This window comes from Vidua chalybeata, chromosome 12 (assembly GCF_026979565.1).
Source record: "Vidua chalybeata isolate OUT-0048 chromosome 12, bVidCha1 merged haplotype, whole genome shotgun sequence".
Taxonomy (NCBI): Eukaryota; Metazoa; Chordata; class Aves; order Passeriformes; family Viduidae; genus Vidua; species Vidua chalybeata.
In genome coordinates this window covers 15,360,019-15,387,647 of record NC_071541.1, presented here as the reverse complement: position 1 = coordinate 15,387,647, position 27,629 = coordinate 15,360,019, and the positions used below count along the sequence as shown (strand labels likewise).

Here is a 27,629-nt window from a genome sequence, read left to right as displayed (position 1 = left end):
GGGATTGGCCGCCCGCCGGTGCCGCCGCGGGCCGGGCAGCGGAGCGGAGCGGCGGAGCGGAGCGGCCCCGGCTGTGCGCGGCGCCCCGAGGCTGCGGCGTCCGGCGGGGCCATGGCGGCGCTGGGCTCGGCGGCGCTACGGAGGGGCGGCGGCGCGGCCCCCCGGCTCCTCGCCGTGGCTGTGTCCTGCCAGAGCTGCCGGCACAAAGCCACCGGGGACGGTGGACACGGGCAGCCCCGGGAGCAGCACCCGGGGGTCCCCGGCAGAGTCGGCGGCCAGCCCGTCCCGGCTGAGGGCGCCGACACCAAGACCTACCTGTGGGCCAGGTACCACGAGATGAAGAAGCTGGTCTACGGTAAGGGGGCTGCCACGTCCTGCCCGGGCCGGCCTTTCCGCTCTTTTTTTTCCCCTCTCCTTTCTCCTCTTTGCATCTCGGTGCCTTTCCCCGCCCCGCAGCCCTGGGGATGTGCCCGTGCTGTGCAGATGCCGGGTTAGGAGCCTTTCTCCCCGGCGATGCCATCCACATCTTCCGTCGCCCGCGGCTCTCTGGATGGTTTTATTTCACTGAAATCTGGTCTTGATCTTCCTCTCCCCATCCTGGGCTTCCTTCTGTGCACATTCCCCGTCTGGACTCAGCGTTGCAGGACATGCAGGATATGTGGAACTTTTCATAACTAGCCTCCTTCCATCGTGGGCATTGTCAGGGCAAATGGTCTAAATGAAGGGCTTGTTGCCTTTTTCTCCAGTTTGCCGTTGGCTGGCACACGGGATCGCGCTTAGATTAGGACAAATAGGTGGCGGTGCTGAGTGAGGGGGTGACGAGTCCAAGTCGCCACTGGCACAAGGAGCCTGGAGAGCGCTGATGCTGCAGCTCCTGGGATGGGTCCTGGTCCTGAGCTCGGTTTGTGTTCCACATGTGTCACACCTTTTGCTCATGAGTGCGTTTTTGCTTCTCTGACCAAAAAGTTACCTGGCTCTGTCGGGTACTTTGAAATCCTGCCAAGAGACAAGAAAACTCTGACTGCTCACCAAGTGTCTCTGTGTGTAAGACAGGATTGTGGTCTTTTTGGCAGCAGCAGACCTCCACTCTCCTAAACTCTCCTAAAAATAGCTTTAATGACATGAGGGCAGGGAACTTTTTCCTGTTGGTTTCTTGATTCTTGGAATACTGAAGGTAAGCACTGTAGAGAGCTAGGAAGTGAGTTTGTGCCTGCTCTTACAGAATTCTCTGTTACCTTTTGTTTACTTAAGGGCTTGGATAAGGACAGCAGTCAGCCCTAGGCATCTGGAAGAACTTTCTCCCTGTTCTGAGATCGGCATGGTCTTTTATTCCTTCCTCTCCCAGCTTCCAGTCCACTGGATTTGGCATCAAATCTCGAGTCCTTCATGATGCACAAACGTAAAGGAGTTGGCTGCTGAGCCATTAGGTGCTCAGCCTGCTGCATTCCAGGATGGGAGCTCCTTTCCCAGCAGTGTTGAAGGCAGTACAGGATGCTGACAGAGGACTGGGGCTTTGGTAATACCCTCCAAGACTGAGTTGTGGTTTTAGCCCCACTGCTTGAAAGAAATTCCAATTTGCAATGCTTGTATTGCTGCTTGAACCTTGCTATCCTCAAAGGCATTATTTTCTTTTCCATAATGGGATTGAAACCATAAATGCAATGTGTGCTAATAGGCTGTGTCACGGTCTCTTGGCAGAATGCTTGGTTTGCTACGTGAGATTGTGAATTTGTGTTCACATAACTCTGTTGTGATGCAAGAGATACAGTTTTTAATTGAGATGGAGCAGTAATCACGAGGAGTAAATGCCAAATGACGTGAGGTGAAGTAGCCCAAGTGTTACAGACCAGACTCTTCACAAACCTCCAGGTAGCCATCAGATATGTTGAATTAGGCCCTTGTTTTTTTCAAAGAGTATCTCCCCAAACTAAAATTTCAAGACTGTGCTGTTATTCAAATCTCTGTCAGGAAGAGACAGAGTTGGTCCAAGTTGGTTTTAATTGTTGCTTTGATGACTGAACAGTTGTGTAGAATGTGGCATCAGTCTGTTCCTTTGTGCTTGGTTTCTAACTCTGGTGTGAAGGTGAATGTCTGTGCTTGGCTTCTCAGTATTGCCCAGCGTTGTTTGGGCAGCCTCCTGTGGTGCCTCCTTCTCCTTCCCTCTCTGAAGCAACACCTTTGTGCAGTCCCTTGTCCTGTGCTGTCAGTTATTGCCACTGGTTTGGAGAGAGGTCTCAGCCAGGAGAATTCACTGTGTGTTTTCAGACCAGCCCTTGCTTAGCACCAAATCCATGGAGCACTGTTGCATTTCTGCACCATAAATGCTGACTGAGTTGGACAGGGCAGGATGTGCAGGACGAGTTTCTGTGCAGTAAAGCTCAGTGGTGGTGCAGGTTTGGGGCTGGAGGAGAGGCACAAATTCTCAACTCTGTATAACCACATCTGTGCTTGTGCCAGGCTGGAGTGGGGTGATATAAATGACAGCACAACGTAGCTACATGCAGAGTGCCTCTAAAACTTCCCCTCACTGTTTACTCAAGAGAAACCATTCTCTTCATTATCCCCCCTGCCTATTGCAACACTGACTCCTATGACCAAATTTCATTACCTGTAAAAATTTGAGGCTAAAAATTTGAGGCACTTACTGTGCTTTTTTTTTTTTTTTTTCTTCTTCCAAAAGGAAGAGTACATTCACATTAGTCATAGGGATGGAGTTGAGCAAGACTTGCTGTTTTTTGATCTGATAAATGTCAAGGAAGGCTGATAAGCTCTCTCAGTAAAAGCTTTGAAGTCTTGCGCTCTAGGAAACATGGGGGCAGCCAAGCCAGTGATGCTTTGGCTATAAGCAAGTGTTTGTTTTTTCCTAGGTGTTCCAAATCTGTAAACAGTGGCTATGCTAACTCAGCTTTCCTAGGGAACTTTACAATATCTGCAAACTTCTTGCCTCTGCATGACAAGTTTGAGAATGGTTAAATGTGAGGACAGCCAGAACTGGAAGACTGACCAGTTATGTGAACTTCTCAGTTTTGCTTTCTTGGATATAACCCATTTTTTCTTGTGAAGAACTCTTGTAGCATTTCTCTAGTGCCTTTGTATATTTTAAAAATGTAATTTTGGAATGAAACTATATTTTTAATATTGCTTTTAGTTAATGTAGATTTCATTGGCAGGAAATTCCAAAATATTTAGGCATAATAGCATAAATCCAAGGTCTTTTAACATGGTTCCTCTGAAATGAAATAGTCTTTAGACAATATTTTTCCCTTCCTACCCTATTGGTAGAAGGATCTCCTTTGGCTGGTGGGAGTGCTTTGCAGGAAATGGCACAAAACAACAGTTCAAGGGGATAAAGGGGAACTTGGAAGGGAGGAAAGCTGGCAGTTTATCTTTAGAAAGCAACTTAGTGTGAACAAGGGAAACTTTTTGATTCATGAAGAATTTGGAGGATGATGGCCATCTGCTTCTCTGTACCCTTCTTTTCCCTGCTTGTCTTATGAAGAAATTAGTGCAGATGTCTGCTGGGTTGAACTTCTGGGAGTACAAAGGGTGTGAGACATGCGGGTGAGTTGCCTTTTTTGTGTATTATTCTTCCCTAACATGCTGGCTCTGAGGCTGAGAGAGCAGGAGCATTTCCTGCAGGATGCTATTGGCACCCCGCGAGCTCAGAAAAGCAGGAGACGTGCTTGGCACCTCCTGCCCAGAGCGTTTTTCACATCAGAAGGGGCCAGATGGTGTCTCCAGTGTCTGCTCACAGTTAATTACCTGCTTTTGTTTCCATCTCTGCTCTCCTGTTGGGGATTGAGGGTTATTGCTTTCTAACAATGTGGATTATTGCCAGGGAAGAGACGCCTGTTCTCTCATGGAGACACTCTGATTTAAGCAGCTGTCCAGATTCTCACAGTGGGAAAACGAAGGAGGTGTTGTGTGTTTACTTTGCATTTACACCCAGGTGTAAGAGATGCACGAGATCAAACACACTTGCTTGTGGTCTGCCTTTGCTGCTGAATTTCATCATGTGCCGAGGACATGCAGGCACTTCCCTAAAATCTGTCGGAGCTGCAAACAGGAGCAAATTGTGCAAGCAGGCAGATTCCTGGGGCTGCATCCAGTGCAAGAGCAACCTTTCCTGCACCGGCCTGCCATGTGCTCATGCTGCTTCTTCCTCACATCAGACTTCCTGGGTGAAGTGCTGAGTAGGCAGTGACTAATTAATATTGTCTGCCCGTCTAGTTAGGACCCAGACAGTAAGAGTAGTTGGGGTTATTATTCTTTTTTAATAACCAAAACTGGTCTTAATTTTGTTTTGTGTGGTTGTTTAATTTATATCTGTCCAGCAATTTGTTATGGTGTCTTGGAAGAGGAAAAGCAAAAGCTATCGTTCTTGAAAAATGGCATCTTCATGAGCTCCTGGTGGGTGTCTGTTTGTTTTTATTTGACAATTGCCAGGAAATCTGAGACAAAGATCCCTGGCAGATTACGTGCAGAGCGTCAGCAGAGCAGCAGCGCCCAAGCCTGCAGCCCAGGACTTGATTAAGCACTAAGGGCTGGTAACCACCCAGGAGGATATCTTTGAAAAACATACAAAGCACCACAAAAAAGCAAACCAAATCCCCAAACAAACACAATTAAACCAGGCTTCTTGAAACCTGGCTCAGTAACCCTGAGGCATGTTTGGACTCTTGTATTGAAACTGATTTTGCGTGTGCTCCCAGGTTGTGTCTTTTTCATGCTGTAGTTGGAACCTGCATGGAGACTGCATGAGTTTGAGGAGATTGAGACCTGCAGCTCTGTTGAGGAGAGTGCTGCAAAAAGACATTTACACTGAGACAAACGTGTATCATGAATCTCTAGACTGAACCTCAGGGATTTCCTCCTTTCCAGAAGAACAGTGGCTTTGAAATTACTGTAAATTCAAGATGTAGGATGATGGGGTGGACAGAACAAGCTGCAAGTTGTGAATGATGTGGAATAGGAAACACAACAAGGAGATGAGTGGTGCTTGGGGAAGTGAACATAGGGAACACATTGTGTGTGAGCCAGTGGATATAAATCATTTTGGCTGGTGTGTGCATCCTTTTTCAGCCCTCTTAGGAGGTAAGAGAGAATATGCTGCGTAAGTGAATGACAAAATGTGGGTGGGGAAAAATGACCTGGGCAAGAGGCTGTCAGAGGACAGCAGAGAGGCTCTGTACCTTTGAGGCTGGCAGAGAGAAGCATTGCTTCACTCACTGGGTCTAAATGTACTTCATAAATCATGCTGTGGCACAGTAACTGCTTATGCTTCTGATCACAGATATAACTTGCTTGGTGAAGCTCAGACTGCTCTCTCCTTGTTACAAATCCTACTGCTCCCTTCATTTTTCCTGATATTTTTGCAAAAGTTGTGTGGCTGGCATGTGTGGTTGAATCTAGAAGATTCTCTTTTCTTCTGTGAAAAGAGAGGTGGGGTTCAGGCAATGGTATTTTGTGATGCTCTCGGGCTATCAAAATGTGTTGTCCTGAATATATTAGCAAAAGGGGAATACTGGAAGAGCTTGACCTCTCTGTAGGGACACTGTAGCAGCAAGTTGGGTGCATTTGTCATAAAAAGAAAAAAGTGCTTTAATAGAAGAGGAAAGCCCTGCACATTTCCCCTGAGATGTGATTAAGGTTGTGTCATCATTTTCCTTGTGAGGAAGAAAAATAACACCCAGCAAATCCCAGTGTAAGCTTAGAAAAAGGTCTTTCCACAAGTTGACTGAGGGTGAGGACAGGAAGTGGAATCTGTTTATTTATGGTGCAAAGAGCATTTATGATGAAAGGATGAAAGTTGTGATCATCTGAATCCTATTTACATTTCCCATACTTTAAAATCTCAGTGGAAAGTACTTGGATTGCATCCTCTCTCCTAAGCCTCTTCCATGAACGTTGCTGCCAGCAGAGCCCTGACAGAGAGCTTTTGTTCCTGGTGTGCAGTCAGTAAGTCAGCTCTCCTGCCTTAATACACTGCTTTAGTTTCTAGTGATTCCTTGCCACATGATCTCATGAATTGTATTTGAAGGCCAAATGGAAGTCAGTTAGGAGAGAAGGATGGGTATGTTTTGTAACAGTGATTTTTTTTTCCCCCTGTGAAAGAAACATTTAGAAATATTTGAATCTATTTCTTTGGTGACCTCTCTGAATTAGAGCTCACAAAAGAACTTCAGCCTTTTGCCTAAATTCTGTTATAATTCCAGACAAAGCCTTATTGGGAAGGGCTGGTATCTCTTTCTAATAATGTATTTTTTGTCCTAGACACAGATGGAGCTTGTTTTTATAGTAAGGAAGCAGTAAAGAACCAGGACAGGGGTCCTTGCTAAATGCCAAAAGTTAAGGTAGGAAAAGAAAAAATCCTACCCACTGATGCTGAGTAGGATCTGGAAAATGCCTGCTCTTCTTCTATCATTCAAATAGAAAATTACCCATTTTTGAGGAGGGAGGAAATATCTCCTTCCCCTCTGTCCCCCAGTGTGGTTGTCACCAGGCAACCTACTACAAGAAACTATTTTTATTGCTCTTTATTGCAAGGGACAGTTCTCATGGAGCGGGAAGCCTGTGGGAAGATCTGTTCCTTCCTCTCCCATTGCAGTGGAGGGAAAGCTCTCCTCTCTGAACTGGCTCTTGGGAGGGATTTATATACAGGTAGTTTAGCTGCTTTGTCACTTAACCCCATTTTCTCAGTGGTCTGGGGAGCAAAGTGTTAAAGCATCCTGAACAGTAACCCTGCTTTGCAGTGACAAACCACATACAAGGACTGAGCTGTGTCCACAGCTGTTTATCAGAGGAAAGCAGATCACTTGTTGCTATCAGCATTGCATGCTCCAGGAGCATAACTTAGTGTGGGGTATTTTTTACATGTAGGTGGTTTTTGGTTTTTTAGGTTTTTTTTTTTTTTGTTTGTTTGTTTTTCCTGACAATTAATACAAAACTTTTAAAAGTCCTAATGGTACTTGGAGGATTTCTCTGTGAAGTCTGGTTGCCTCTGTGAGAAACAAAAAATGCCAAAGGACAAACCTCAAAATTTCTGATTTGGAGTAATCTAGACTTTTCCAAGAGCCTGTTTGCTTGTGCGAGTTCTAAGTGAGGGGCGTGTGTTTTTCGGGTGATTTATTACAGCTGCCTTTCACATTGAAGCCTGCAGAAACTGCAGCTGCTCTGAGATAGAAATTTGACACTTCAAAACCTCGGGTCTGCTTTGCTTCATGTAGGCCAGAGACCAGGGGGCATTGTTTTGCAGCTTCCTGACCCAAAAGGTCGGTCTGACTGTGCAGATGGTTAGAGAGCTTTATCTCCAGGTGCAGCGAGAGGTTTCACTGTGTGTTTTTTCACGGGGACAATTATTTGAGTGAGTGAACAGCAGCAGTCTTCCACAGCAGCTCTGTTCTCTTTGCTGCTGCTGTGTGGCATTTCCAGCTGCTGTCAGAACAAAAAGTCTAAACTTCAGTGATGCTCTGTTTCTCTAACCTCTCCCCTTTCCCTTCTTTTAGATCTCCTTCCACCAGGAGTCTGCAATCTCCTCAACCCTGCCGCCATCTATGCTAACAATGAGATCAGCCTGGGAGATGTGGAGATCTATGGCTTTGACTACGATTACACATTAGCACAGTATTCTAATTTACTACACTCCATGATTTTCAACACTGCCAGAGACATCCTAATAGAACAATTCAAGGTAATGAGGTGCTAAGAGTTTCCGCTCAATTAAACTTGCTGCTGTCTTTGCAACACCCCAGACATGTTTGTGCAGGCATTGTGCACACATGTCAATTACTTGATTTATTGAGATAAACTTAATATTTCACAACATTTGATTGCAGAAATAATTTCCTTTGAGATTATCTAACATGATATACATTCCTGAGGTTTTATAAATGTGGAGTGGGAGCCTTAGTGTAAAAAAGCCCTGGTCAGCTGTACTCAACTATGGAAATAATGCCTACAGGATTGCTGGTAGGAGGTGCACATGGTGGCTAAACATAAATCATAGGCCAACACTGAAGCTGTGCAGGAGTTGGAATGTGGTGGTCGATGGGGATGATGCCCTAGAGCATGTCCCAGAACATACGCCCTGTTTGCAATGGGCAACTGCTTATGCATTTTTTCTCATTTTTCTCATCGTGCCTTTCTGTTTAGAGGGGCTCTGCAGTACCAATCTTTGCCAAATATATGCAAAGATTACAAGAAGTGTCCTCACTGCCTCAGTGAATCTTATGCTTTTTCACTACTGTCCCTTACATGAGAAAAACTAGTTTTGGGTATCCTGATTCCTTTGTCTTACTCCATTCATCCACTTTCTTTGCTGAAGGGGCAAAATTAGGCAGGACTAAACGAGCTCAACAGGTGAAGTGATTTTGTTGATTATCTGGTGCTTATGCTCTAATGATGTCTCTGTTTGTCTTCCCAGTATCCAGAAGGGCTTGGGAAGTATGACTACATTCCAGGCTTTGCCATACGCGGGCTTCACTATGATGTACAAAAGGTAAGCTGTACAAAGTTCACTCTCCTGGGCTTTGTCTTCCACTGTTATGTTTTTAGTGGAAATACTTTGTCATTGCTTGCAATAACATCTGTCACCAAATGACCAGTGAGTCTGTCTGGCTGGGCTTTTCACTGCTTGGGTTCTTCCCCAAGGAAAGATGTCTATTGTGCCAGCCTGGCCTCCAGCAGAATGGGACATTCTAGCAAAGGTCTCTGGTAAACAGCCTTGCCAATTTAAAAGTCAATTCATTCCACGGCTAATTAATAGAAAACTGAGCTTGTTTATGTGATCATTTCTGTCTTTCAGGAAATTTAAACAACAAAACTCAATCCTGCATCTACAAGTACTTGCCAGGAGTAGAGGCATAATGTCTCACTCTAATAATAGAAATGACTTGTCAGAAGAATGCTTTAGGAAGCCTTCCCCACCCCCTACCCCGAATAATAGGACTGCCTGGAATAAGATCCAAGCTACTTGAGATGCATGCTTCTTAAGAACCCAGGCAAGCAGAGTGCAGGCATTAGATTTAACCCTTTTCAGTGCTTTGGCCAGATTCCCTGAAAGCCTGATGCCCAGTGATGTCAGGCTGGCTGCTGCAGCCAGGCAGTGAGGTGGGAGCACAGCAGAGAAAGTTGTTTCAGTGAAGTAGCTTTTTGGTATGTTGAGTTTGAGTGAGTTCAGAGAAGCAGGCAGTGCAGGCTGGAATGTGTGTGCTGTCCTCCAGCAGGAGGGAAAAAAGAGAATGAAGGAAAAAAACTATAGAGATTTTCTGTCTTTTGTCCTAATTGTGGAGACAATATGGCAGCAGACCGCTCATGCCTCTGGCCTTACAAAGCAAGAAGTAGATCTGTGGGAAACTGAAGGTTCTTTCTCTGTTTAAATCTTTGGCTGCTATATCTGAGAAACACAGGCAAGTGGCCTGGCCAAGCAAAGCACCCTTTGAGTGAATGGAAAGTAGAGAACTCTCTTTTTTCAGGATCAGAGTTTGTAAAAAGCACAGAAATCTGGGTTATTCCTGTCTAAGTATGACTTCCAGCATATTTGCCTGCACTCCTCACAGATCACTGGGAGGTCTGCCCACAGTGTAACAAGATGCACTGATATGGTATCCTGATGGAAGAAGTTCAATGCTGCGTTCCTTGTGCAAGCTGCAGAGTGATGTGGGTTTAGTGTGAGGCTGCCTTCCATGCTCAAGGACTTGTGTTACAGCTTCAGAATGTTGGATGGAGAAGGATGGCTCATGATTAGGGGAATCTGATAGTAAAAATGCAAAGAAAGCTCTGTTACCAGCTGTGTGCTCAGGTGTGCTCCTGATCATCTTTCCTTCAATATCTGCTGGGGAGGGGAGAGCTCTTGTGTGAGGAAAATGACTGGGTGCTGCTGTGCTCTGAACTAAAACTTGCCCACTTAGTTCTGCTTAAGGTAAATGTGTGGAGAAATAGATCTGTGCACACAAAACTGCTTTGGAATGTGTGCTTTCTTGAAGGGAGATAAGAATAGACTGTCTTGAGACACAGAAATATTGTTGTCCCTGTTTTTCAACTGCATCCATGTCTACAAACTGGGGTGTAAGAGACTGGCTCATAGAAGGATGGTCTTTTGCCAAAGAGGCCAACAAAAAGTCACAGTATGAGTAAGTGTGTCTAAAAGTAGTTGGAGAATAAGTGCTGTCTAAAGTGCATAGATACTCATGGGATACTCATACTGAACTTTATTTTCTGAATGTCATTTGTGTGGAACTTTGAACTTGAATAAGGTTTCAGTGTAAATTTTAACAATAACCCAATTCTAATAGTAAATATCTATCCCTTGTCACAGAGTCTTCTCATGAAGATCGATGCTTTCCATTATGTCCAGCTGGGGACTGCATATAGGTCTGTCAGTTCTGAAAATCATTTTCTAAATGCTTATATATGCAAAAGTGGATTTCTACATCTCAGTATATGTTCATGGCATATGTTGTTCTGCTTCTTTCCTGAGCAGAGCACAGTCTTGTCTGGCTCATCCTGTTTGCTCTTGCTTCAAATGCTTACCTGGCATATAATTGCAGGGAGTTATTTTTTTCTCAAGCATTTCAAGGCAGGTGTGGGTGGGAAGACCTGGAGCTTTTTGTAATGGTTAATAGCACATCTGGTCACGTACACTGCGTGGTGTTTTAGCTGCAGCTAGAGCATGGCTGGGTTAACACCTGAGAGCAAACAGAGCCCATAGGAAAGGGCTCCTCTGTATGTGGTTCACACATAGGCCTGTCTTTTCCAGACAGGAGTGCGTCCCAACAGTGCTCTGCTGTGCCTTGGAGAGTGATCTGGGTGTGCAAATTACATCTTAAAGCAACAGAGATATGCCAATAAAGTAATAATGCATCAGAATCTGGGCTCACTTTAAGTCACAGATTGTCCTATTTTTCCTTTAGTTCTCCAAAAAGAGCTGGGTATGCTTTGGAATAAGTGGTTGAAACAGTGCAGAGCAAATTTTTCTCCCAAGAGTTGTGAGACTGGAAACTGAGAATACACTTTGCTCCAAAGAGGATTGGGGGTTGGTGTGTAAGAAGTAGTAATTTATAAGTATCAATAGCAAATCTCCTGTAAATCCTATCTTATATTTCCTGAGCGTGGAAGCCAATGTGTTTTTTTTTCCTTGATCTCTGCCCTTTTGCTGTTAAGCTTCAGTTACAGTAAACACTCTAAGAATATTAAGAAGGGAGTTTCATAACTAGAGAGAATTGGCTTCTTTGAGTGCCAGCTTGTGGGGGTGAGGGGACCAGGGGTTTGTACTGCTCCATATTTTACTTCAGCTTCATAAAGAGATTTTTAGTGAAAACACATTTTTGTTTTTCTTTTCCCTAGTGTCCTTCTGTAATTATCTTTTTTGGAGTGTCCTTTTAAACTTTCCTTTGCTGTTGAGCACAACTGAGGCCACATTTAACTTCTTAGATGCTGTGTCATAACTGAGTAGAAAAGGAGAAAGGGAAAGTTGCCGACTGCTTGAGCAAAGAGTCATCAGAATTGTGCAAGAGGCAAAACCTGCAGCAGTCAGATAACCTGATGTTATGAACTACACAGATCAGCCATACTCCTGTTTTTGGTGTTTTTGAGAAAAACAACTTTCTCTGTTGAATGGTCTTAGTAAAGATCTTGTTCTGTTTAGGAAAACTGATTAAGAAAGAAACCCTGTTTTCAGAAAGCCTTTTTCCTACACCTTTTCATTAAAGATGATGTATCTCATGGAAGCAACATCTCCAAACCAAGTTAACTACCCAGTGCTGCCCAAGTCAGGTCACAGGGCTGATTTGGTGGGGCAGTCCTGTCAGCAAATTGACAGCAGACAGAGAGAAGCCTCTGGCTGGACTGTGCTGGAATGTGGATAAAGCCTCTCAATTAACTTGTAGGAGCAAACAAGGTATCTGAAGAATGTCTTGGGAAAGATTTTATGTGACTCTTTAGAGCTGTTGGGCTCTCTTCCTGTCTCTTTTGAGCAGGAGGAATTTTTGAGTTTTGGGAATGAGCCTGTTTGCCCTGTCCTGTTTTTCTCTACTGTTTGTAGCACTGCACAAACTGGTGATTATTGACAAACTGCATTGTTTTGTGTCTAGAGGGCTCAAACCCGTGCCTGATGAAGAGGTGATCGAACTCTACGGTGGTACACAGCACATCCCCCTGTACCAGATGAGTGACTTCTATGGCAAGGTATTGTAAGCCCTTGGCTGCTGGAATGCAGCAGCAGCAGCTCTTTGAACAGCTTGGAAAACAGAGGGAATTGTATGCACATGTAAATGACTGCAGCCTCCCTTGGAAAGGCTTGGTCCCCAGTGAGCTGCAGTGTGTGTTTTTGTTCTAGTGGGAATATGCCCCAGAGGTTATTTAGCAGTTTAGCATCTGAAAGACATCTGCAAAGCATTTTTAAATACCAGGGCTATTGGCCTAGAGCTGAATGGCTTTGGAGACTGATAGGGAGATGCTCCCAGTTTGTTCCTTGGCCAAATGTAGCTCCCGAGCTACCCCAGCAGCCTGCAGTTCTCGTGTTTGCAGTGAGCTGCTGGGGAGGAGGTCTCTGTGTGTAGCAGCAGTAGGGTGCTTGCAATGCCTTTCTCTCTTTGGTTTTGGGTAGGGTTTTTTCCCTTCATGTTAAGGATCTCATTCCACACTCCTTCAGAACTGCTCAGGGGATATTTTTTATAGGGTTGTAGTCCATGTGTGTAGGGAGTAGTAAAATACTGACCTTCTGTCTGTAGGAGCTGTAAAAATCCTTTGGTTGCCTGAACCTAGAGGAAGTTAGGAGAGATTTTTTGTCCTTGAGTGTCTCGTGTAGTGCAGTGACCAAGTGGGACCGTTCACATCCCTTCTCCCAGAGTTGCTTTGTTTCTTGTCTTGGTTCTGGTGCCTTAGGGGAAGCTGGAAGGAGAAGGGCACACGTCCTCTGGTTATACCCCTGTGGGTCTGCTCTGTGAAGTCTCCAGCAAGGTCACTTCTTGATTTTTCTCTTTCTCTCTTGGGAACGATTAATCTGAGTGGTTGCTTTCTGGATAAGTATATACTCTGTTTATAGCTCAATGATGTTTCCAGCTTTGATATAGGACATTTTTGTTTAGAATTTGATCTGTCTGTAAACTGCCCTCGATTGGCCTCCTCCTGTGCAACTCTCCTCACTCCTGCCAAACTTGAGATGATTTCATCTTTCTTTTTAAATAATTGTAAACATGAAACCTGCTTCAAGTTGTGGCTTTCTGTAAGACCAGGTACTTATGCTGAGGTGCCTTTCTGTGCTTTGTTATGTATCAGGTGCTTTCTGTTTTCCTGTAGTTGGTATTGAAATATTTGGCACAGAAGTAGAGATATCAGCTTAGTCTTTGTGAAGAGGTGAGTCTCCTCTCCTAGTAATGTAACAGACTCCATGAATTAATAGGTGGATCTCAAAGAGAACAAAAGTATTTACAATTAATAGCATTTGCATTCAGCAATGTCTGCTCCACCTGTGCCACTGAGTGGGGCATATTTTCCCACATTAGTGAGAAAGATGAAAGAAGAGTTAAGATGACTGCTGGTGTGAACAGGTGCAGTGAACTGGTGAGGAGTGAGCCTTTAGCAGGGATCTTTGGTTTGTTCTCCTCAGTCTGGCATGCTGATGTTGCTGTATGAGCATCAGGAAGTTTGCTAACAGGCAACAAGAGAAGTGGGACTGATATGACTGAAGTGTGTAAATACTCTCCCTTAAGGGTTTTCCTGGTTCTCTGTTAGCAGGAGTGTGTGGACAGCTGCCAGCATCCCAACACCTGCAGTAGGTGGGCACAGATCTTTCCCAAGGTTCAACACAGCAGCTGGTGTGGCTTTACATGTGATGGCCTGTAATAAAGGTGGAGATCTCAAGGGTGTTGTAGAAAAAGCACATGTAACATTCTGAAAGCACAGCCCAATTTTTACCACAACTCCTGTCACTATGTCTGCCTAAGGAAGTCAAGGCCATTAAAAGGAATTGGGAGAGATTGGACTTGCCCTGTAGAAAAATGACACAAGGCACAAAAATGAAATCAGAGTTGACAAGGTAAATCTTTGCTGTTAACACTGACCATTTACCTGTCTCCTCTGTACTTCAGGTATTGAGAGGTAGGACAGGTCATCACTCTGCTGCACTCTGCTAAATCCCATACCTACTTATTTCAGTAGGAACTGCCTGTCTTTGTCCCTCTTGCTTCTTTCCCAGAATCTCTGAACAGGAAAAAAAGATGAAGGCTGTTTACAGAAACTTTTGGTTTTGCTATGGGAGAAATATTCCCTTAGCAACCAGACATCAAAATGGACAGAAGTGTTGGAAGGAGTCAGTGAGTATCCTAGGCAGCACCACCATGTGTGGTATGTGGCCCTTTGTGTTGTCTTCTGCTGTAGGTGAAGCTGTCCTGTGCTGGGTGGATGGGAATTGTATAACCCTCAGCACACCAACACAGCTTTTGATTGCAGCATTTTTTGGTAATACACCTCAAGCAAAATGCTGTTTGTTATTGCTTTACCCTTTTGACCCCGATTTGTATTGCCCCAGGTATTGCCTTTAGACAGGGCTGGTCTCGTGCCACCCTTACCCAGCCAGACTAAGTGGGAGATGTTCTCTTGTTGCACATCCTGGCATGACAGGGCCACACATTTGTCATTAGGCAGCAGGGGCCCCATCAGCTTCCACCATCTGCACCTTCTGTGGTTTTCTGGATGCTGCTTTCATCTCTGTCTCTCACACAGCTCTAATAAATGCTTTCTGAAGTGGCCCAGTGCTATCCTACAGTGTTGCAACTTCATGACTATCAGTCCTGGATTGCTCAAAGCTCATGCACAGACATGATGGAACTGGATTGCCAGGGCACTGCTGGTGACCAGGTTCATGGGGAGGTCTGTGTGCTTCCCAAATTACTTTCCCTATACAGGACCTTAGTGATTGTCCCCATTCTGGTCTGGAACTTTATCAATGGAAAATGAAAAAATTGATCCCAGCTTCATCTTGCAAGGGAGACTCACTGCAGTTCTCTGCGCAGGTGGTACCTACAGAATAAACAAAGTTTATTTTACTGGAAAACCTCTCTGGGGCCAAAGTTGGCTCTTGGCCTGCTGATAGGTTTGTGATTGATAGGCAATAACGATAGCAAATGTGTGTGAGAGCTGCAGCTCTGTCTAATGCAAGGGGAGTTATTCCTTGGTCAGGATGTAATTGTCCATTTCCATTTGACTGCTGGTGGGCTGGAGTTCTTTTTCCTCTGGGTTTTCTGTAGTGACAGACAGGCATTGACCAATGGCTTGTTGGAGTGGTTCTTACACTGCCTTGTGAAATCTCACTGGAATATGGTCTGAGCAGCTTTGGTGCCCTGTGTCCAGTGTCACAGCCTGGTTAAGATGAGCAATGTGGCATCTTCAGGAAGGCCCTTGTCTGCTGCTGTAGCAGAGCATTGTCTGTTGGCATCTGTATTAATGCCAAGAGTCCGGGAAGCAGAGGTTGAAATAAAAATATCTGGGACCAAGTCCCTGCTTCCTCCATCTTCACTGTGTGGTATTAAGGATGCTGGGTTTGTGTAATGATTTATATGAAGGAGGTACCTCTCTTTCTTCAGGGTTGGTGTTTTGGTTGAGAAGAGAGGGCTGCTTGCTGAGTGACTGGGATTTACCACACTAGTGTTTTTCTTTTTGTTAGCCTGGAATATATTTCAGATGATGCTGGGTGATATGAGTTTGTTGGCTTTACTGTTTTTTTCCCCAGTATTTTTGGTTTAATGTCTCCCTTTTGTTTTTTGCTTTCCAGGGTCCATCACTTAAGCAGTTTATGGACATTTTTTCTCTTCCTGAAATGACACTGCTCTCTTCAGTCATTGATTACTTCATCACTCATGGCATTGAGTTTGACCAGGTGCATCTCTACAAAGACATATCTGTAAGTGAAATGTCAACTGCCCCACAGCTCACACCACATCAGAGCAGTGAGCTCTGCAGCATCCAAACCCAAGGGGTTTGCAGTGACCAGCCTGATATGACAGCTCTGTTGTCCCTTTAGATCAAAGCATTACCAGGGAATATTCAAAACTGTGTTTTCAGAACATGTTTGGGTTCTGTCTGTACTACAGAGATGGTGTTTTTGGTGTATCTTGTGTAGGAGTGCCTAGGCTGCTTAGGCTGAAGGTCCTTCCATGGGAAATATGTCTCAAAGCTTGTGTAAATATTTTCTGGTTCTGCAAACTTTTAAATTGTTTTCCTTAGTATCTCATTTTTCAAAGAGTCTTGCTCTAGCTGTGTACTAAACAGTTTATACAGTGATTGTTATAAAACACCTGTCCTGGTTTACTCTGGGAATCCTGTACCCCTTGCAGCTGCAGAGTAGTCTGATCCTTTGGGTGACTGTAGCTTTCATGTGTCACTTACTCCAAGGTGTTAAGTGACACTTGAAAGGGCTGTGTGGGATTATCAGCATTGTTGGGGCTGTCTGACTTCTCAGTTAATGCTGTAGACAAGAAGTAAGTGCTTGAGATTGCTGCTCTAATTTTCCTTGCACTCCTTTTTGCATGGAGTAGGGTTTGTGTATGTGTGTTTGTGTATGTGGAGAAGGGAACCTTGTGGGGATCTTAGGTGCACCCACTGGCTGTTCAGTTCTGGGAGGGAAATGGGGCTCCAAGGGGGAATGGGGCTCCATGTCTGTGCTGCTGCCTTGTGATAAGGATCCACCTGTCAGCTGTGTGTCCTGGCCTTCTGTTGGTGCTTGATAGGAGCACGCCAGCTCATTTCCCACAGGACCGTAACATGTTTCAAGGGTGTTGGGTGTTGGTTTTTCTCTTGAGGTGGGGAAAATGTGAAGAGGGGATACTCTTGACAAAAGGCCTCAGGAGTCAGCTGTATCTTCTGAACCTTCTTTTGAGATCAAATGGATGTGTTCCTAAAGGAAATCTCGAGATCAGGGGGATGGTTGCCACAGCTGATACATGTCCAGTGCAGGGCAACTGGTGTGGTCCAGCCCTCAGACTCTGGAGTGCCAATCCTGCCTTTGTCCTTTTGGTGGAGAATTTGGTCATCCCTGAGGGACAACTGAAGTAGGCAAAGAAGAGACCTATGGCAGAAAATCTGTGGCAATGCCTGAAATCTATATTGAAACTAGGGACCGTCACACGCTGTCAACAGAAGAGTTCTTGCTTTTTTCCTGTACAATGAGGATAAGCAAACATTTTTGCAAAACTTATCCCTTTGCAGTACCCAAGTTCAAGTGCAAATAAATGCTTTGTGAACACGAGCACAGAGATCCTTCTGTGCCTGCAGAGGACCTGCACAGCCCAGCTGTTAGGACAGCACTGGCTTAGCCTGACACCCTGCTGTAACTCTTGGTGGTACTGCTGATGCAGCCTGTGTGTTTGGGAGCAGGTTAAGTGCTACAGGCACTGAGTCAAAAGGGCAGACCCTTTTGGGGTATGGTAAAGGCTGAAGCTGGCATGTAATTAAAGTAATCCTGTCACACCAGTTTGGTCACTTCATATTTGAGACTAAGAATGTACAGTTTACCCTGCTTTCCCTTGGAGGCATTTTTGGAGCTCTATTTGACACCTACCAAGGCTCCAAGATTTTACTTGCAGAAACATTATAATTTTCCTTTTTTTTTTTCCTACTTCTTCTTTTGTTTTTTGGAGGGCAGGAGTTTAGGGAAAGAGCATACTGAAATTTTTATTCTCTGGAAAGGTAGTTTTGACACAAGTCCAAAGTTCAGCTTGTTTTTAGTGACAGTGCTGGTTAAGAGAAAGCTGTTTTCTTGCTACAGCTCCTGCCCACTGTTCAGATTCCTTCCAATAAGGCAATGAGATGTGACCTCTGCCTTTTTGCCCTTCAAATCCACATGGTGGAAAGAAGCTCCTAAATCTCTATTTTGAAGTGGTTATGCCTCCACCTTCATCATCCCCTTTTAAGATGTAAATTGTGGTCCTCTCCAGCTCTGAAGGAAATTTTTTTGGGGGTCATGAGGAGGTTTCCTCAGCACTGCCATAAGATCAGTTGACTGTGTGGCAAGTGTCACTGTAGTGATGTCAGTGGTGAGTGTGGGACTCAGTCTGAAAGGGCAGCTCCTGAAGGGGCACACACAGTGTAACAGGAATTTAAGGGTCCTGAGGAAAGGCAACAATTGTTTACCTGTGTAAATTGTCAGGGATTAAAACAGTGCTGTTCAAACAAGCATTTGCGTGTGTAAACACTGCAAACTGTATTTTTGCTTTGGAAATGGTTTTGTGGGTCTGGCATATCTTGCTGGATGGAGACTTGTGCATAATCTCAGTTGGGTGTGTCTGAAAATGTGCTGTATCTTGGCTTCTGGCCTGGAAAATAGAGGATATTTGGATGCCCTTGACAACATCTGTTTTAACTTGCTTCCCTCCCAGCTGTGTTTTGTGCCACCCTCCTAGTGGCAGTTTCTGCTCTGCCTGTGCACACTGGTCACCCAGGGCTAGGAGCTGTGGCCCTCCTTGGCTTGTGGGATCACAGGTGCTCTCCTCTGCTGCTGTTCACCCTGGCCACACTCCTGTCCTTTGGGTCACACTTGGCAGAGCTTCCACAGGCACAGGAGGAAGAAAAGTCACCTGGTGTCTGAGACAGTACAATTCTGGGACAGTAAATTGTTTTGGAGTGGCACAGTATTGCCTTGGAACCAGTGGGGTAACATGTGCTTGTTTCCAAGAGCAGGAAGGAACTTGTGGTTCCACAGATAAGTTTTGAGGTTTTCCCTCTTATACTGCATCAGCTGAGCCAGCCACCCTGTTCTTCTTTAGACAACTTGGTGAGCCTTGCTGGGCAGGCTCTGCTGCTTTGCAGTGATGGAGCTTTTGTCCATTCAGCAAGGAGGGGATGTATCATTACTGCCTTGGTCCTCAGTGGTGGCAGTAGGTTTGCATGCTGGGAAACAGGAATGCCATGTTGTAAAACTGAAACATTTTCCCCCCTGCTCTTTTCTTTAGGATGCAATTAGAGATGTTCATGTGAAAGGAGTGATGTACAAATGGATTGAAAAAGATATGGGTGAGTTAAATAGAGCTCTGGTGCCAAATTTACTTGTCACTTCCTCAGTCTTTCTCTTTAGGTAGGACTGATGGGGATGAGGAAGGCTACTTTGTCACCATGGTGGTTCATTGTCTGCCTGAGGTGGATCTAACTCTGACCTTTTGCATCTTTAGTGGTATAGGGGCTAGGTTTGGTTTGGCTTGGTTTATAGAAATGTGGTCATGACTTATGCCAAAGTGTTCTGATTGATGTTGTGTGTTTCATTCTGATACAGAACAGTATATTCTGCATGGGGATGAAATCTATGCCGTGCTAAACCGCCTGGTGAACCACAAGAAGAAACTGTTCCTCATCACAAACAGTCCCTTTAGCTTTGTGTGAGTACCATTATTGCTCATCAGTGGGTCACCATGGCACAGCAAGAGCTGTGCAGGGTGCTCCCTCCTCTGAGCACCTGGAATTTGTATGGGACAGGGTTTTGTGGCAGTAGTCATGGAACTCTCTGGGAACTGTTTGTGGTGAATGTTGCACCCACAGCATTGATCTCACTTTTTGAAGAAATTACAAGGCTGTGGCTGGCCACAACATTACAGAGCTGACACTTTCTATTGCCTCTAGCAGTGTTTGCTGTATCACAGACTTCCCTGGGCTTCCAGCGGTGCAGAAGAAAGTGTGTGACAGCTTGAAACAAAGCACAACATCAATACTTGATACAATGAGGCAGCCTGGGGGGGGGTCACAAATCTGTTTTCTTCTGTTACTGAAATAGGAGTAAATTTAGGGCATACTGTTGTAAAGGTGCAGTGTTGGGTGAAAAAAGAGTACTGGATCTATTATTTTTTCTGTTCCTTTGCCCCTAGGGACAAAGGAATGAAACACATGGTTGGCAAGAACTGGCGGGACTTATTCGACATGGTCATTGTGCAAGCGGACAAGCCCAACTTCTTCACTGACCGGCGGAAGTACGTGTGCAGGGCACTCCTGCCTGGGCTTGGGCCCTCCTGCAGGGAACTGCTCCTCTGGCCTGCCAGAAAGCAGTGGTTTGCTAAGCATAGTCTAGCTCCAGGAGCTATTCAGCCTTCCAATGTTCTCTCAGATACTCTCTGAGGAGGCAAGAATTGACCAGTCTGGGAATAAGTAGAACCTGTAGAGCCAAGCAGAAAACGTGTTTCTAAAATTGGCATGAGAGATGACCATTTCTTGTCCTGAGAATGTGACAAAATCTTTCCTTTTCCTCTTGCCCACAGCAAGTATCTGTGTGGTTTGTTTTTTGAGGTTTTTTGGGGTCTTGTTTGTATTGGATACATGTTTGGGAGCTGGCAGTTCTGGAAGCCTTTTTATGTGGCAGCTGGGTTTTGTGGTCAGTTAGGAGCTGCCAATAGACAGGCTGCTGTCCTTACTTTGCTCTTTGGCTTCTTTGCTTTGGGTATTGTGTCTGCTTAGTTAGGGGATTGGTCTATTCTTTCCTTTGTATGTATTTTCCTCCCCCACTACCCAGACTGTTGGCATATGCTGTGCTGGCCTGGTGAAGGTTTTTTTCATGGGCTGCAGGTGAAGTGCTTTACAAGCACAGCTTGGAGCTATGATGATCTGGCCCTCTTGGAAATAAAACCTACAGCTGCCTGGTGCCTTAGATCCACTCATGGAGTGGAGAATATAATGGCAGGCCCTCAAGAAAAACAGGAGACAGCTCAGTTCACTGGTGAACTCAGCATGGGGATTGCTTTCCATTCTCTCTGCAGACTTGCTTTATCCTATTAGGATATTCCATGGTCTCTGTTGGGCTGGGACATAGCCAGGTTGGAAGAGCACACAAAGTATTTCATGGCAAAGCCTTCTTGGCCTTGGCATTTCAGAAGGAGTCATTATGGTTATTTTCTTCCTCTCTGTATGTGAAAGCAAGAAGTATTGTTAGGGATTTTGATGTGAAATGGTTACAATCAATGGAAGCATTTTGGAAAGGTATTTCCCTTTCATACTTTCTCTTCTCCTGAGAAAATAGTGCAGAAGGCACAGAAGGTCACTTAGAACTCATATAGAGCTTTTATTTTAAGTTGTTACATAGGTAAACAAGTTTTGTGATTCAAATGTTCTGGTTGCTGGGTAACAATCACCAAAAATCAAAAGAAGTTAACATCTCTCCTTGTTTTTTCCCAGACCTTTTCGAAAACTGGATGATAAAGGCTCACTGCAGTGGGACAAAATAAACCAGCTGGAGAAGGGAAAGATCTATAAAGAGGTAAAGTGAATGGGTGCAGGCAGGAGTCTGAAATGGTGGGGACTTAAAACAAGCCTGCAGTTTTGGAAATCACTGGAAAATCAGGACAATCTGCTTGGTCAGAGTGAGGGGAAATGATGGGTTCTGCTGTAGGACACTTGTTCATGGTTGGTGTTTGGAAAGTAGAACACGGAAGTCCTTGAAAAGAGCGTCTGTGCAGGTAGAGGGTGTTTGCAAGAAGACATGCTCTGGGCTGTGCTGGCTGTGGGCAGTGGGAGGTGCCCTCTGTCCCCATGAGCTCTCGCTGGCCTGGTAGGACCCTGTCCCCCAGAATGCTTTCAGCATGGGCTTGGCACTAGGGATGGAAGGACAGAGACAAGTAGGAAAAGGCAGAGCAGGGCCGGGTAACTTAAGCTGTGGGGTACTTGCTTTTCTGCCCAAGGGAACTTGTGCTGAGTTACCTCTGCCAGGCTGGGTTTTCCCTGCTGCTGCCCTGTTTGTGTGAGATGGGATGGTAAGGAAGCATTCCCTGGATGTGTGGGAGGGACCAGTGAATGTCCCCCACCCCCATGTACAATGAAACCTTCACCCTGGGAGCTCTGCTCTGACATTGTCCAGCATGGCCAATTGTGCACTTTTCCCTCAGCTCTTCTGATTGTCCTGGTCCTGAAACTCTTGTCCTGGAGGGGGCTCCCAAGTGTAGTAGTTGAGGCTAAAAAGGCACAGCTCTCTGAAACCTGTTGTGCATGCAAAGACCTTCCACTCCCCACTCCAAATTGTTCTCCGTAAGGCTGGAAAAGGTGGACTTGTGTAGAATAAAGAAACAAGGGTGGTCAAACAGGGTACAAAGCATCAAAGAGTACAAAGCCTGGTTCCTGACTCTCCCCTTCTGGAAGGACCAGCATGTCCAAAGATGAGCTGCAGCTCTGGTGAACTTGCTGCCCTGGGTGTTGTCCTTACAGCTGGTCTGTCCCCTGAGACAAGTTGCCTCTGGCTTTAGGACGGTTTGTTCTTGGTTATTTGAGCTGTCCAATCCCATGGGAAGAAACTGTTAGTGAGATTTCAGTCAATTAGCTGGGACCTGACCCGTTGTAGCAGAGTAGGTCATGTCCTTGAGTAGTAGTGCTGTTGGGAAACCTCTGGTGGGTCTGCCAAAGTGCTGGGCTGATGTCCCATCCTCTGCCAAGAGCTTGGAGCTGGGAACATGCAAGTAGAGCTCATTCCCAGTGGCTTAGCAGCTCCCTCAGGAGAAAAGGAACACCTCACCCCTGGAGTTCATTGCTGGATTAAATCCTGCCCTTGACCCACCTACATCTTATGGCCACAGGTTGCTCACCCAAGTGAATGGTGCATGAGAAAGGGAAAATACGAGGGAAGAAGGTGGGCTGGGTAGGATTTTGGAAGAACTCCTCTCCAGTTCTTCCCCACTGTCATGTTTATCTGAGTGCCTTAAGGTTGTTGCCTAGCTGTGGTTCTTAGGATGTGACAGAGTGTGTATCCTGGTTGTAGCCCACCCTGTCTCCAGGATTTTTGGTTTCTTGGAGTGTCACAATATGCTTCTTTCTGACAAGTGTTACTGGCCATGGGCCTTGCTTTGCTGGGGATGTTGCCAGAGGCCTCTAAGCTGTTCCTGTCCCCTGAAGCAGGGCTGGATGGTAGTTTTTTCCTGTGGGTATCCCATGAATGGGACCTCAGGGATTGGTGTTTTTCCCTAGGGACTGGGAAGTTGAAGTGATGCCCTCTAGTCCCTCTGTTCCAAAATGTGGTGTTTTCTGTATGTGCCAAGTTTGTACTCCCTTCCCTCTCCAGATCTGTGATATTGGGGGAAAGGAGGGCAGGACCTGGAGGTCTCAGAACAGGTCTGTGGCTCCATGGAGCTCCAAGCACAAATTTCCTGGCTGTCAGGTCCATTTCTGTTTGAGGTGATTGGAGCACAGCAAGAGGACTCTTCTTCCAAGGCTCCATTTCCTTCTCTGCCAGTGGCTTCCTGGGCAGGCCTCATGTGAGCAGCAGCAATGTTGTGTCCAAGAAGTGCAGAGGATGCCCAGTCCTGTTCCTGTGCTGTTAAGGGAAGTCTGCTCAGCTCCAGGAACAGAAGGCCCAGCACCGTGGTCCAGGGCAGCCTTAGCTGTGCATTCAGCCTGCTGGGGGGCTGCCTTGTGTCTGGGGGCTTTCTGGCCAGGCTGGTGCTGATGGCTGGGGGTGCTGGGTCCCTCCTGCCTCTGGAGTCTGGCCAGAGGGATTGCTGCTGAGTGGCTCACAGGTTTGCACTGACTGCTTGTGCTGGTCTGCTGGCATTGATGGGGCCATTTCCTTTCCTAGTGGGTTTTGTTTTCATGCCTCATGTGGAAAACTTGTGTGGAGATGGAAGGGTAATCCCTGAAGTGTCTTCTGTGCATGTGTGGATGTTTGGAAAGCCTTGAAAGCTGCTTGGTGCTGTGCTTTAGCTGGCACTTTGGGGTTTGGTTTGTTTTACTCAGCTGTGAATCTGTGCAGGCTTCCTGGCTCTTTGGCTTGGTTAAACAATTCCTGTGGACGTGTGGGTGTTAACCTTTGGGGTTGGGATGGTGGTCAGGGATGTAGAACAGCTCCTGACTCCAAAAGCCTTGCCTGGCAGTGCTCACCTTCCCTCTGGTGCCCCCTGTGATGTGAAATCATTATCACCTGAGACCAACAACTTCTAAACCCAGAACCTCTGGGGTTCTGTCTGCCCATCCTCAGGGTTTTCTAACTTAGATTCCTCTTAACCTCTAAACTGCCTCCTTTTGTTGCCTTTTTAGACGTGTTGTCTTCTTGACTTGCTGTGCCTTAGACCACAGAACTTCTCCTGAATTCCCTGTTTGCAAAAACTCTTTGGAAGAGTTCTTGCCTTTTTCTCTAGCCTTAAAAGCTGAGGGATGTATGGGGATTGTCACGTGGGAAGAAAGTGAAGTGAGGTAGGGAAGGATAGAAACCTCTGGGTGTAGATGGTGGGGCAGAGAGCAGGTTGACATCCCATGAGAGTGCTCACACCTGCATGTGGCAAGGTGGCTTGTACCCATGTTTCACTCTGTGCTCCTGTCACTTGCAGGGCAACCTCTTTGATTTCCTGAGGCTGACGGGCTGGCGTGGATCCAAAGTGCTCTACTTTGGTGACCATCTGTACAGTGACCTTGCGGTGAGTGAATGTCTCTGCTCTCCAGTGAAGTGGGAGCAATCCCACATGGCTGCTGTGGCTGGAGATAAGGCAGGGCCTGCTCTGAGTGCTCAGGGCTGTGCTGGGTGTCCCCCCCCACAGGACACACAGGCTTCCCCCACTGCTGTCAGACAGAGGCAAGCACTGGAGAAAAGGCTCCTGAAGTACTTTCTGTGGGTAAAGTGAATTTGAGAGCAGTTTGTATTGATCCCACCTTTTTAGGTGCTCCATGCAACTGATCCTAGTGACCAGGAGATGGTTGTTATTGGCATGGGCCATGGATGGCTGTCCCCTGAGAATGCGAAATGGGAACAAACCCACTCTTCTAGGAACCAGGGCTGTGTTTGGCTTTCAGTCTTTATGTTGAATTCTTGGTTGTTTTTTCACCCTGACCTCCAGGACCTCATGCTGCGTCACGGCTGGAGGACTGGAGCCATCGTTCCTGAACTGGAGACGGAGATCCGGATCATAAACACGGAGCAGTACATGCACTCCCTGACCTGGCAGCAGGCTTTGACAGGGCTGCTGGAGAGAATGCAGGTAAACAGCTCCTGGCGGAGCAGGACAGGGTATATGCTGCCTTCTGAGTCTGAATTTTGGGTTTAGCATGGGGGTCAGGGGATGTACCATCTTGCCTGCATCTCAAAAATATCTTCTCCTCCTCCTAGTGCAGTGGGCTCTGGGTTTGTGAGTTACAGTGGAAATTGCAGGGAGCTGAGGTATGGCCTGCAGGACTGATGGATGTGATGCTGTCTTTGCAGATGTATCAGGATGCAGAGTCAAAGCAAGTTTTGCTGGAGTGGATGAAGGAACGGCAGGAGATCAGGTGAGCTTTTTCCCCCCTCACTTGTGAGGTCTCTTAGGGGCTCCCAGGCCCTGTTTTGTAACCTGCCTTGGGGACAGTGCTGCTGCAGCTGCTGGACTCTGGTCCTGCCTCTGGGTGGTGTCACTTGCCTCTGGGTGGGGGCCATGCAGCAGTGCAGTCCTGCAGCCTGGGAGGTTGGACTGGTTTGAAGGCAGTGTGGGAAAGGGGGAGTGCTGGGAGGGGTTGGTGGGCTGTCTGCTACTGCAGCTCCCACAGCTCCTGACACTGCCCATAACGGGTGGAGTAAAAGTGCACTGAATATTCATCAGTCTCACTGCACAGGGACTGGACTTGCACCACAGCCTCGGGAGGGTGTACTTGGGGTGATCCCCTAATGCCCAGGGAGGGGAGTGGCCCAGGGCTAAGGGAGTGGGAAGAATCTGTGACCACAGTTTTAGCTACAGAACACCATCTCTGTCTTCTCAGGTCTCTGACGAAGAACCTGTTCAACCCGCAGTTTGGAAGCATCTTCCGCACCTTCCACAACCCCACGTACTTCTCCCGCCGGCTGGTGCGGTTCTCTGATATCTACATGGCTTCCATCAGCTGCCTGCTCAACTACGACGTGAATTTCACCTTCTACCCCCGGCGCACCCCTCTGCAGCACGAGGCTCCGCTCTGGATGGATCAGCTGTGCACGGGCTGCATGAAAACCCCCTTCCTGGAGGAGATGGTGCACATCCGGTGAAGGGCAGGTACTGCAGGCAGCAGCAGCACGGCCGGGGCTGGAGCGGAGCCGGCCGCTCGGCCGGCAGCACCTCTGTCTACCACTAAAGGGCGTTTGACACTTGCGTATGTGTGTAGGTGGTGTGTTTATTTCCTCCCTTCACTGGCTCCATCCCTTTCCCTGAAGTGCATTGCAGGCTAGACAGAGGATGGGTGCTTGTGCAGGGAGTCCTCTCTAGGAGTAGGTGAGATGGAGGGGCCAATGCTGGTGGGGGGACCCTGCCCCTCCCTGCTCTGTGCCCAGACTAGTGGCTCAGGTACGGAGCTCCACATCTCCAGTGCTTGGTGACAAGAAGCCATGGGAGGTGTGACTAGGTGTGTCAGGTCTATAGCTGTCCCCATAGCCTGGGACTGCAGCATGAGTGACTCTGCAGGTGGACAGGAAGGGTCAGGGCTGCCAGCTGGGCAACCACTCAAGCCCAGCAGTGAGTGCATCACATGACAAAGCATCAGCAGCAGTACCTGTCCAGCAGCCCTCAGCCCCATCCCGCTCCCCACCAGACTGGTCTGTGCAGCTGCGGACTCTGCTAGGTCACTGGGCAGGATGTGCAAGCCTGTGGGTGTGGGAGTAGGTCACAGGGTCTCAAAGTTACTGTCTGGGGACATGGCTGCTTTTTGAGAAAGCTTAAGGTGTGCATTGTTGGTATTTTTGGGTTAGGTGCCATGTGACATCAATACTTTAGCAATTGATGTGGTGTGGTCTGCTGTGAGCTGCAGAGGGACCTGTTCAGCCCTTCAGGGAAGGTGCAGGGCTGGCAGCAGAGGTGGTGACCTTCCATCTGTTCACTGAGATGTGGCCTAAGGTGGCTGGAGAGAGAGGCAGGTGAGGATGTTTGGGGAGGGGGCGAGTGTGAAGTGCTGTGGGGAGCATGGCCAGACAAAGCCCTGTGGCGCCTCCTCAGCAGGAGGAAGAGCAGAGAGATGCTAATACTGATGCCAGAGTCTACAGGAAGAGAAAAAGGTGACAGTCAGGAGGCCCAGGAAGGTGAGAGCTGATTTAGGATGTGAGGTGCAGAAAGTGGGCTCTGCACCTGGCTCAGGGCCTTGCTGGTCCTGTCCAGGCTTCAGATTGTCCCAGGATGTTGGGGAGGGGTAGAGGGCAGGTGAGATGGGAAGGAGGTGTTGGGAGTTTGTGCCACTCTGGGCCACTGGTTGTTGGCCCCAAGAGCCAGGAGCTCATGCCCTCATGGTTGGTGTGTGGGAAGTGATGGCCATAGGATGAAGGGGTGGCAATGCTGATTGCCTTGGTCCTCCTTCTCCTCCCCTCACTGCTGCACCATTAGCAGATGGCAACAAGTGTGACAGTGCCAGCTTGCTCAAGGGCAGTCGGTGTTGAGGTGACAGGAGAAAGGGGACAGAGAAAGGAGGGCCTGGCACTGAGCAGGCACAGAGGAAGTGAATGAGTGACTGCAGAGTGGATAAGGGCTGTGGGTTTGGAGGGAGCTGGGCACCAGGAGTGTGCGAGCACTGGGCTGTGGTGATGGCTCTAAGGGCTGGGCAGCCGAGGAAGAGGGAGCAGGGTGGTGTGGAGGACCCTGTGCCAGGACCTGTGACTCAGAGAAAGGTGCTGCATGTGTCAGCAACCCTCAGTGAGTCACACACACACACACACAATCTTCTCCTACCTGTTCCTCCCCTGTGCTGTGCCAGGCTGGCCT

The 27,629-nt window shown here is 47.0% G+C and overlaps 1 protein-coding gene across 2 annotated transcripts; it reads left to right on the top strand.

Moving 5' to 3' along the window:
* Positions 1-58: 58 nt before the first annotated feature.
* NT5DC2 (5'-nucleotidase domain containing 2) lies at positions 59-26,036 on the top strand. Of its 2 annotated transcripts, XM_053953824.1 has the most exons (14): positions 60-355; positions 7,506-7,690; positions 8,423-8,497; positions 10,316-10,371; positions 12,090-12,183; positions 15,770-15,898; positions 18,945-19,005; positions 19,262-19,364; positions 19,848-19,949; positions 21,145-21,226; positions 24,276-24,362; positions 24,780-24,920; positions 25,142-25,206; positions 25,672-26,036. In XM_053953824.1, exons 1-14 carry the CDS (start codon positions 112-114, stop codon positions 25,931-25,933), a joined length of 1,686 nt encoding a protein of 561 aa, XP_053809799.1. In that variant the 5' UTR covers positions 60-111; the 3' UTR covers positions 25,934-26,036. The 2 variants fall into 2 exon arrangements, with proteins under 2 accessions (XP_053809801.1, XP_053809799.1); XM_053953826.1 differs by lacking the exons at positions 10,316-10,371; positions 12,090-12,183 and having other exon boundaries at positions 59-355.
* Positions 26,037-27,629: the final 1,593 nt, after the last annotated feature.

Coding starts and splice junctions, on each gene's coding strand:
- NT5DC2 (XM_053953824.1), top strand. CDS start 112: ATGGCGGCGCTGGGCTCGGCGGCGCTACGGAGGGGCGGCGGCGCGGCC. Junction 19,006..19,261: donor ATGGATTGAAAAAGATATGG/GTGAGTTAAATA, acceptor ATTCTGATACAG/AACAGTATATTCTGCATGGG. Junction 24,921..25,141: donor GGCTGCTGGAGAGAATGCAG/GTAAACAGCTCC, acceptor CTGTCTTTGCAG/ATGTATCAGGATGCAGAGTC.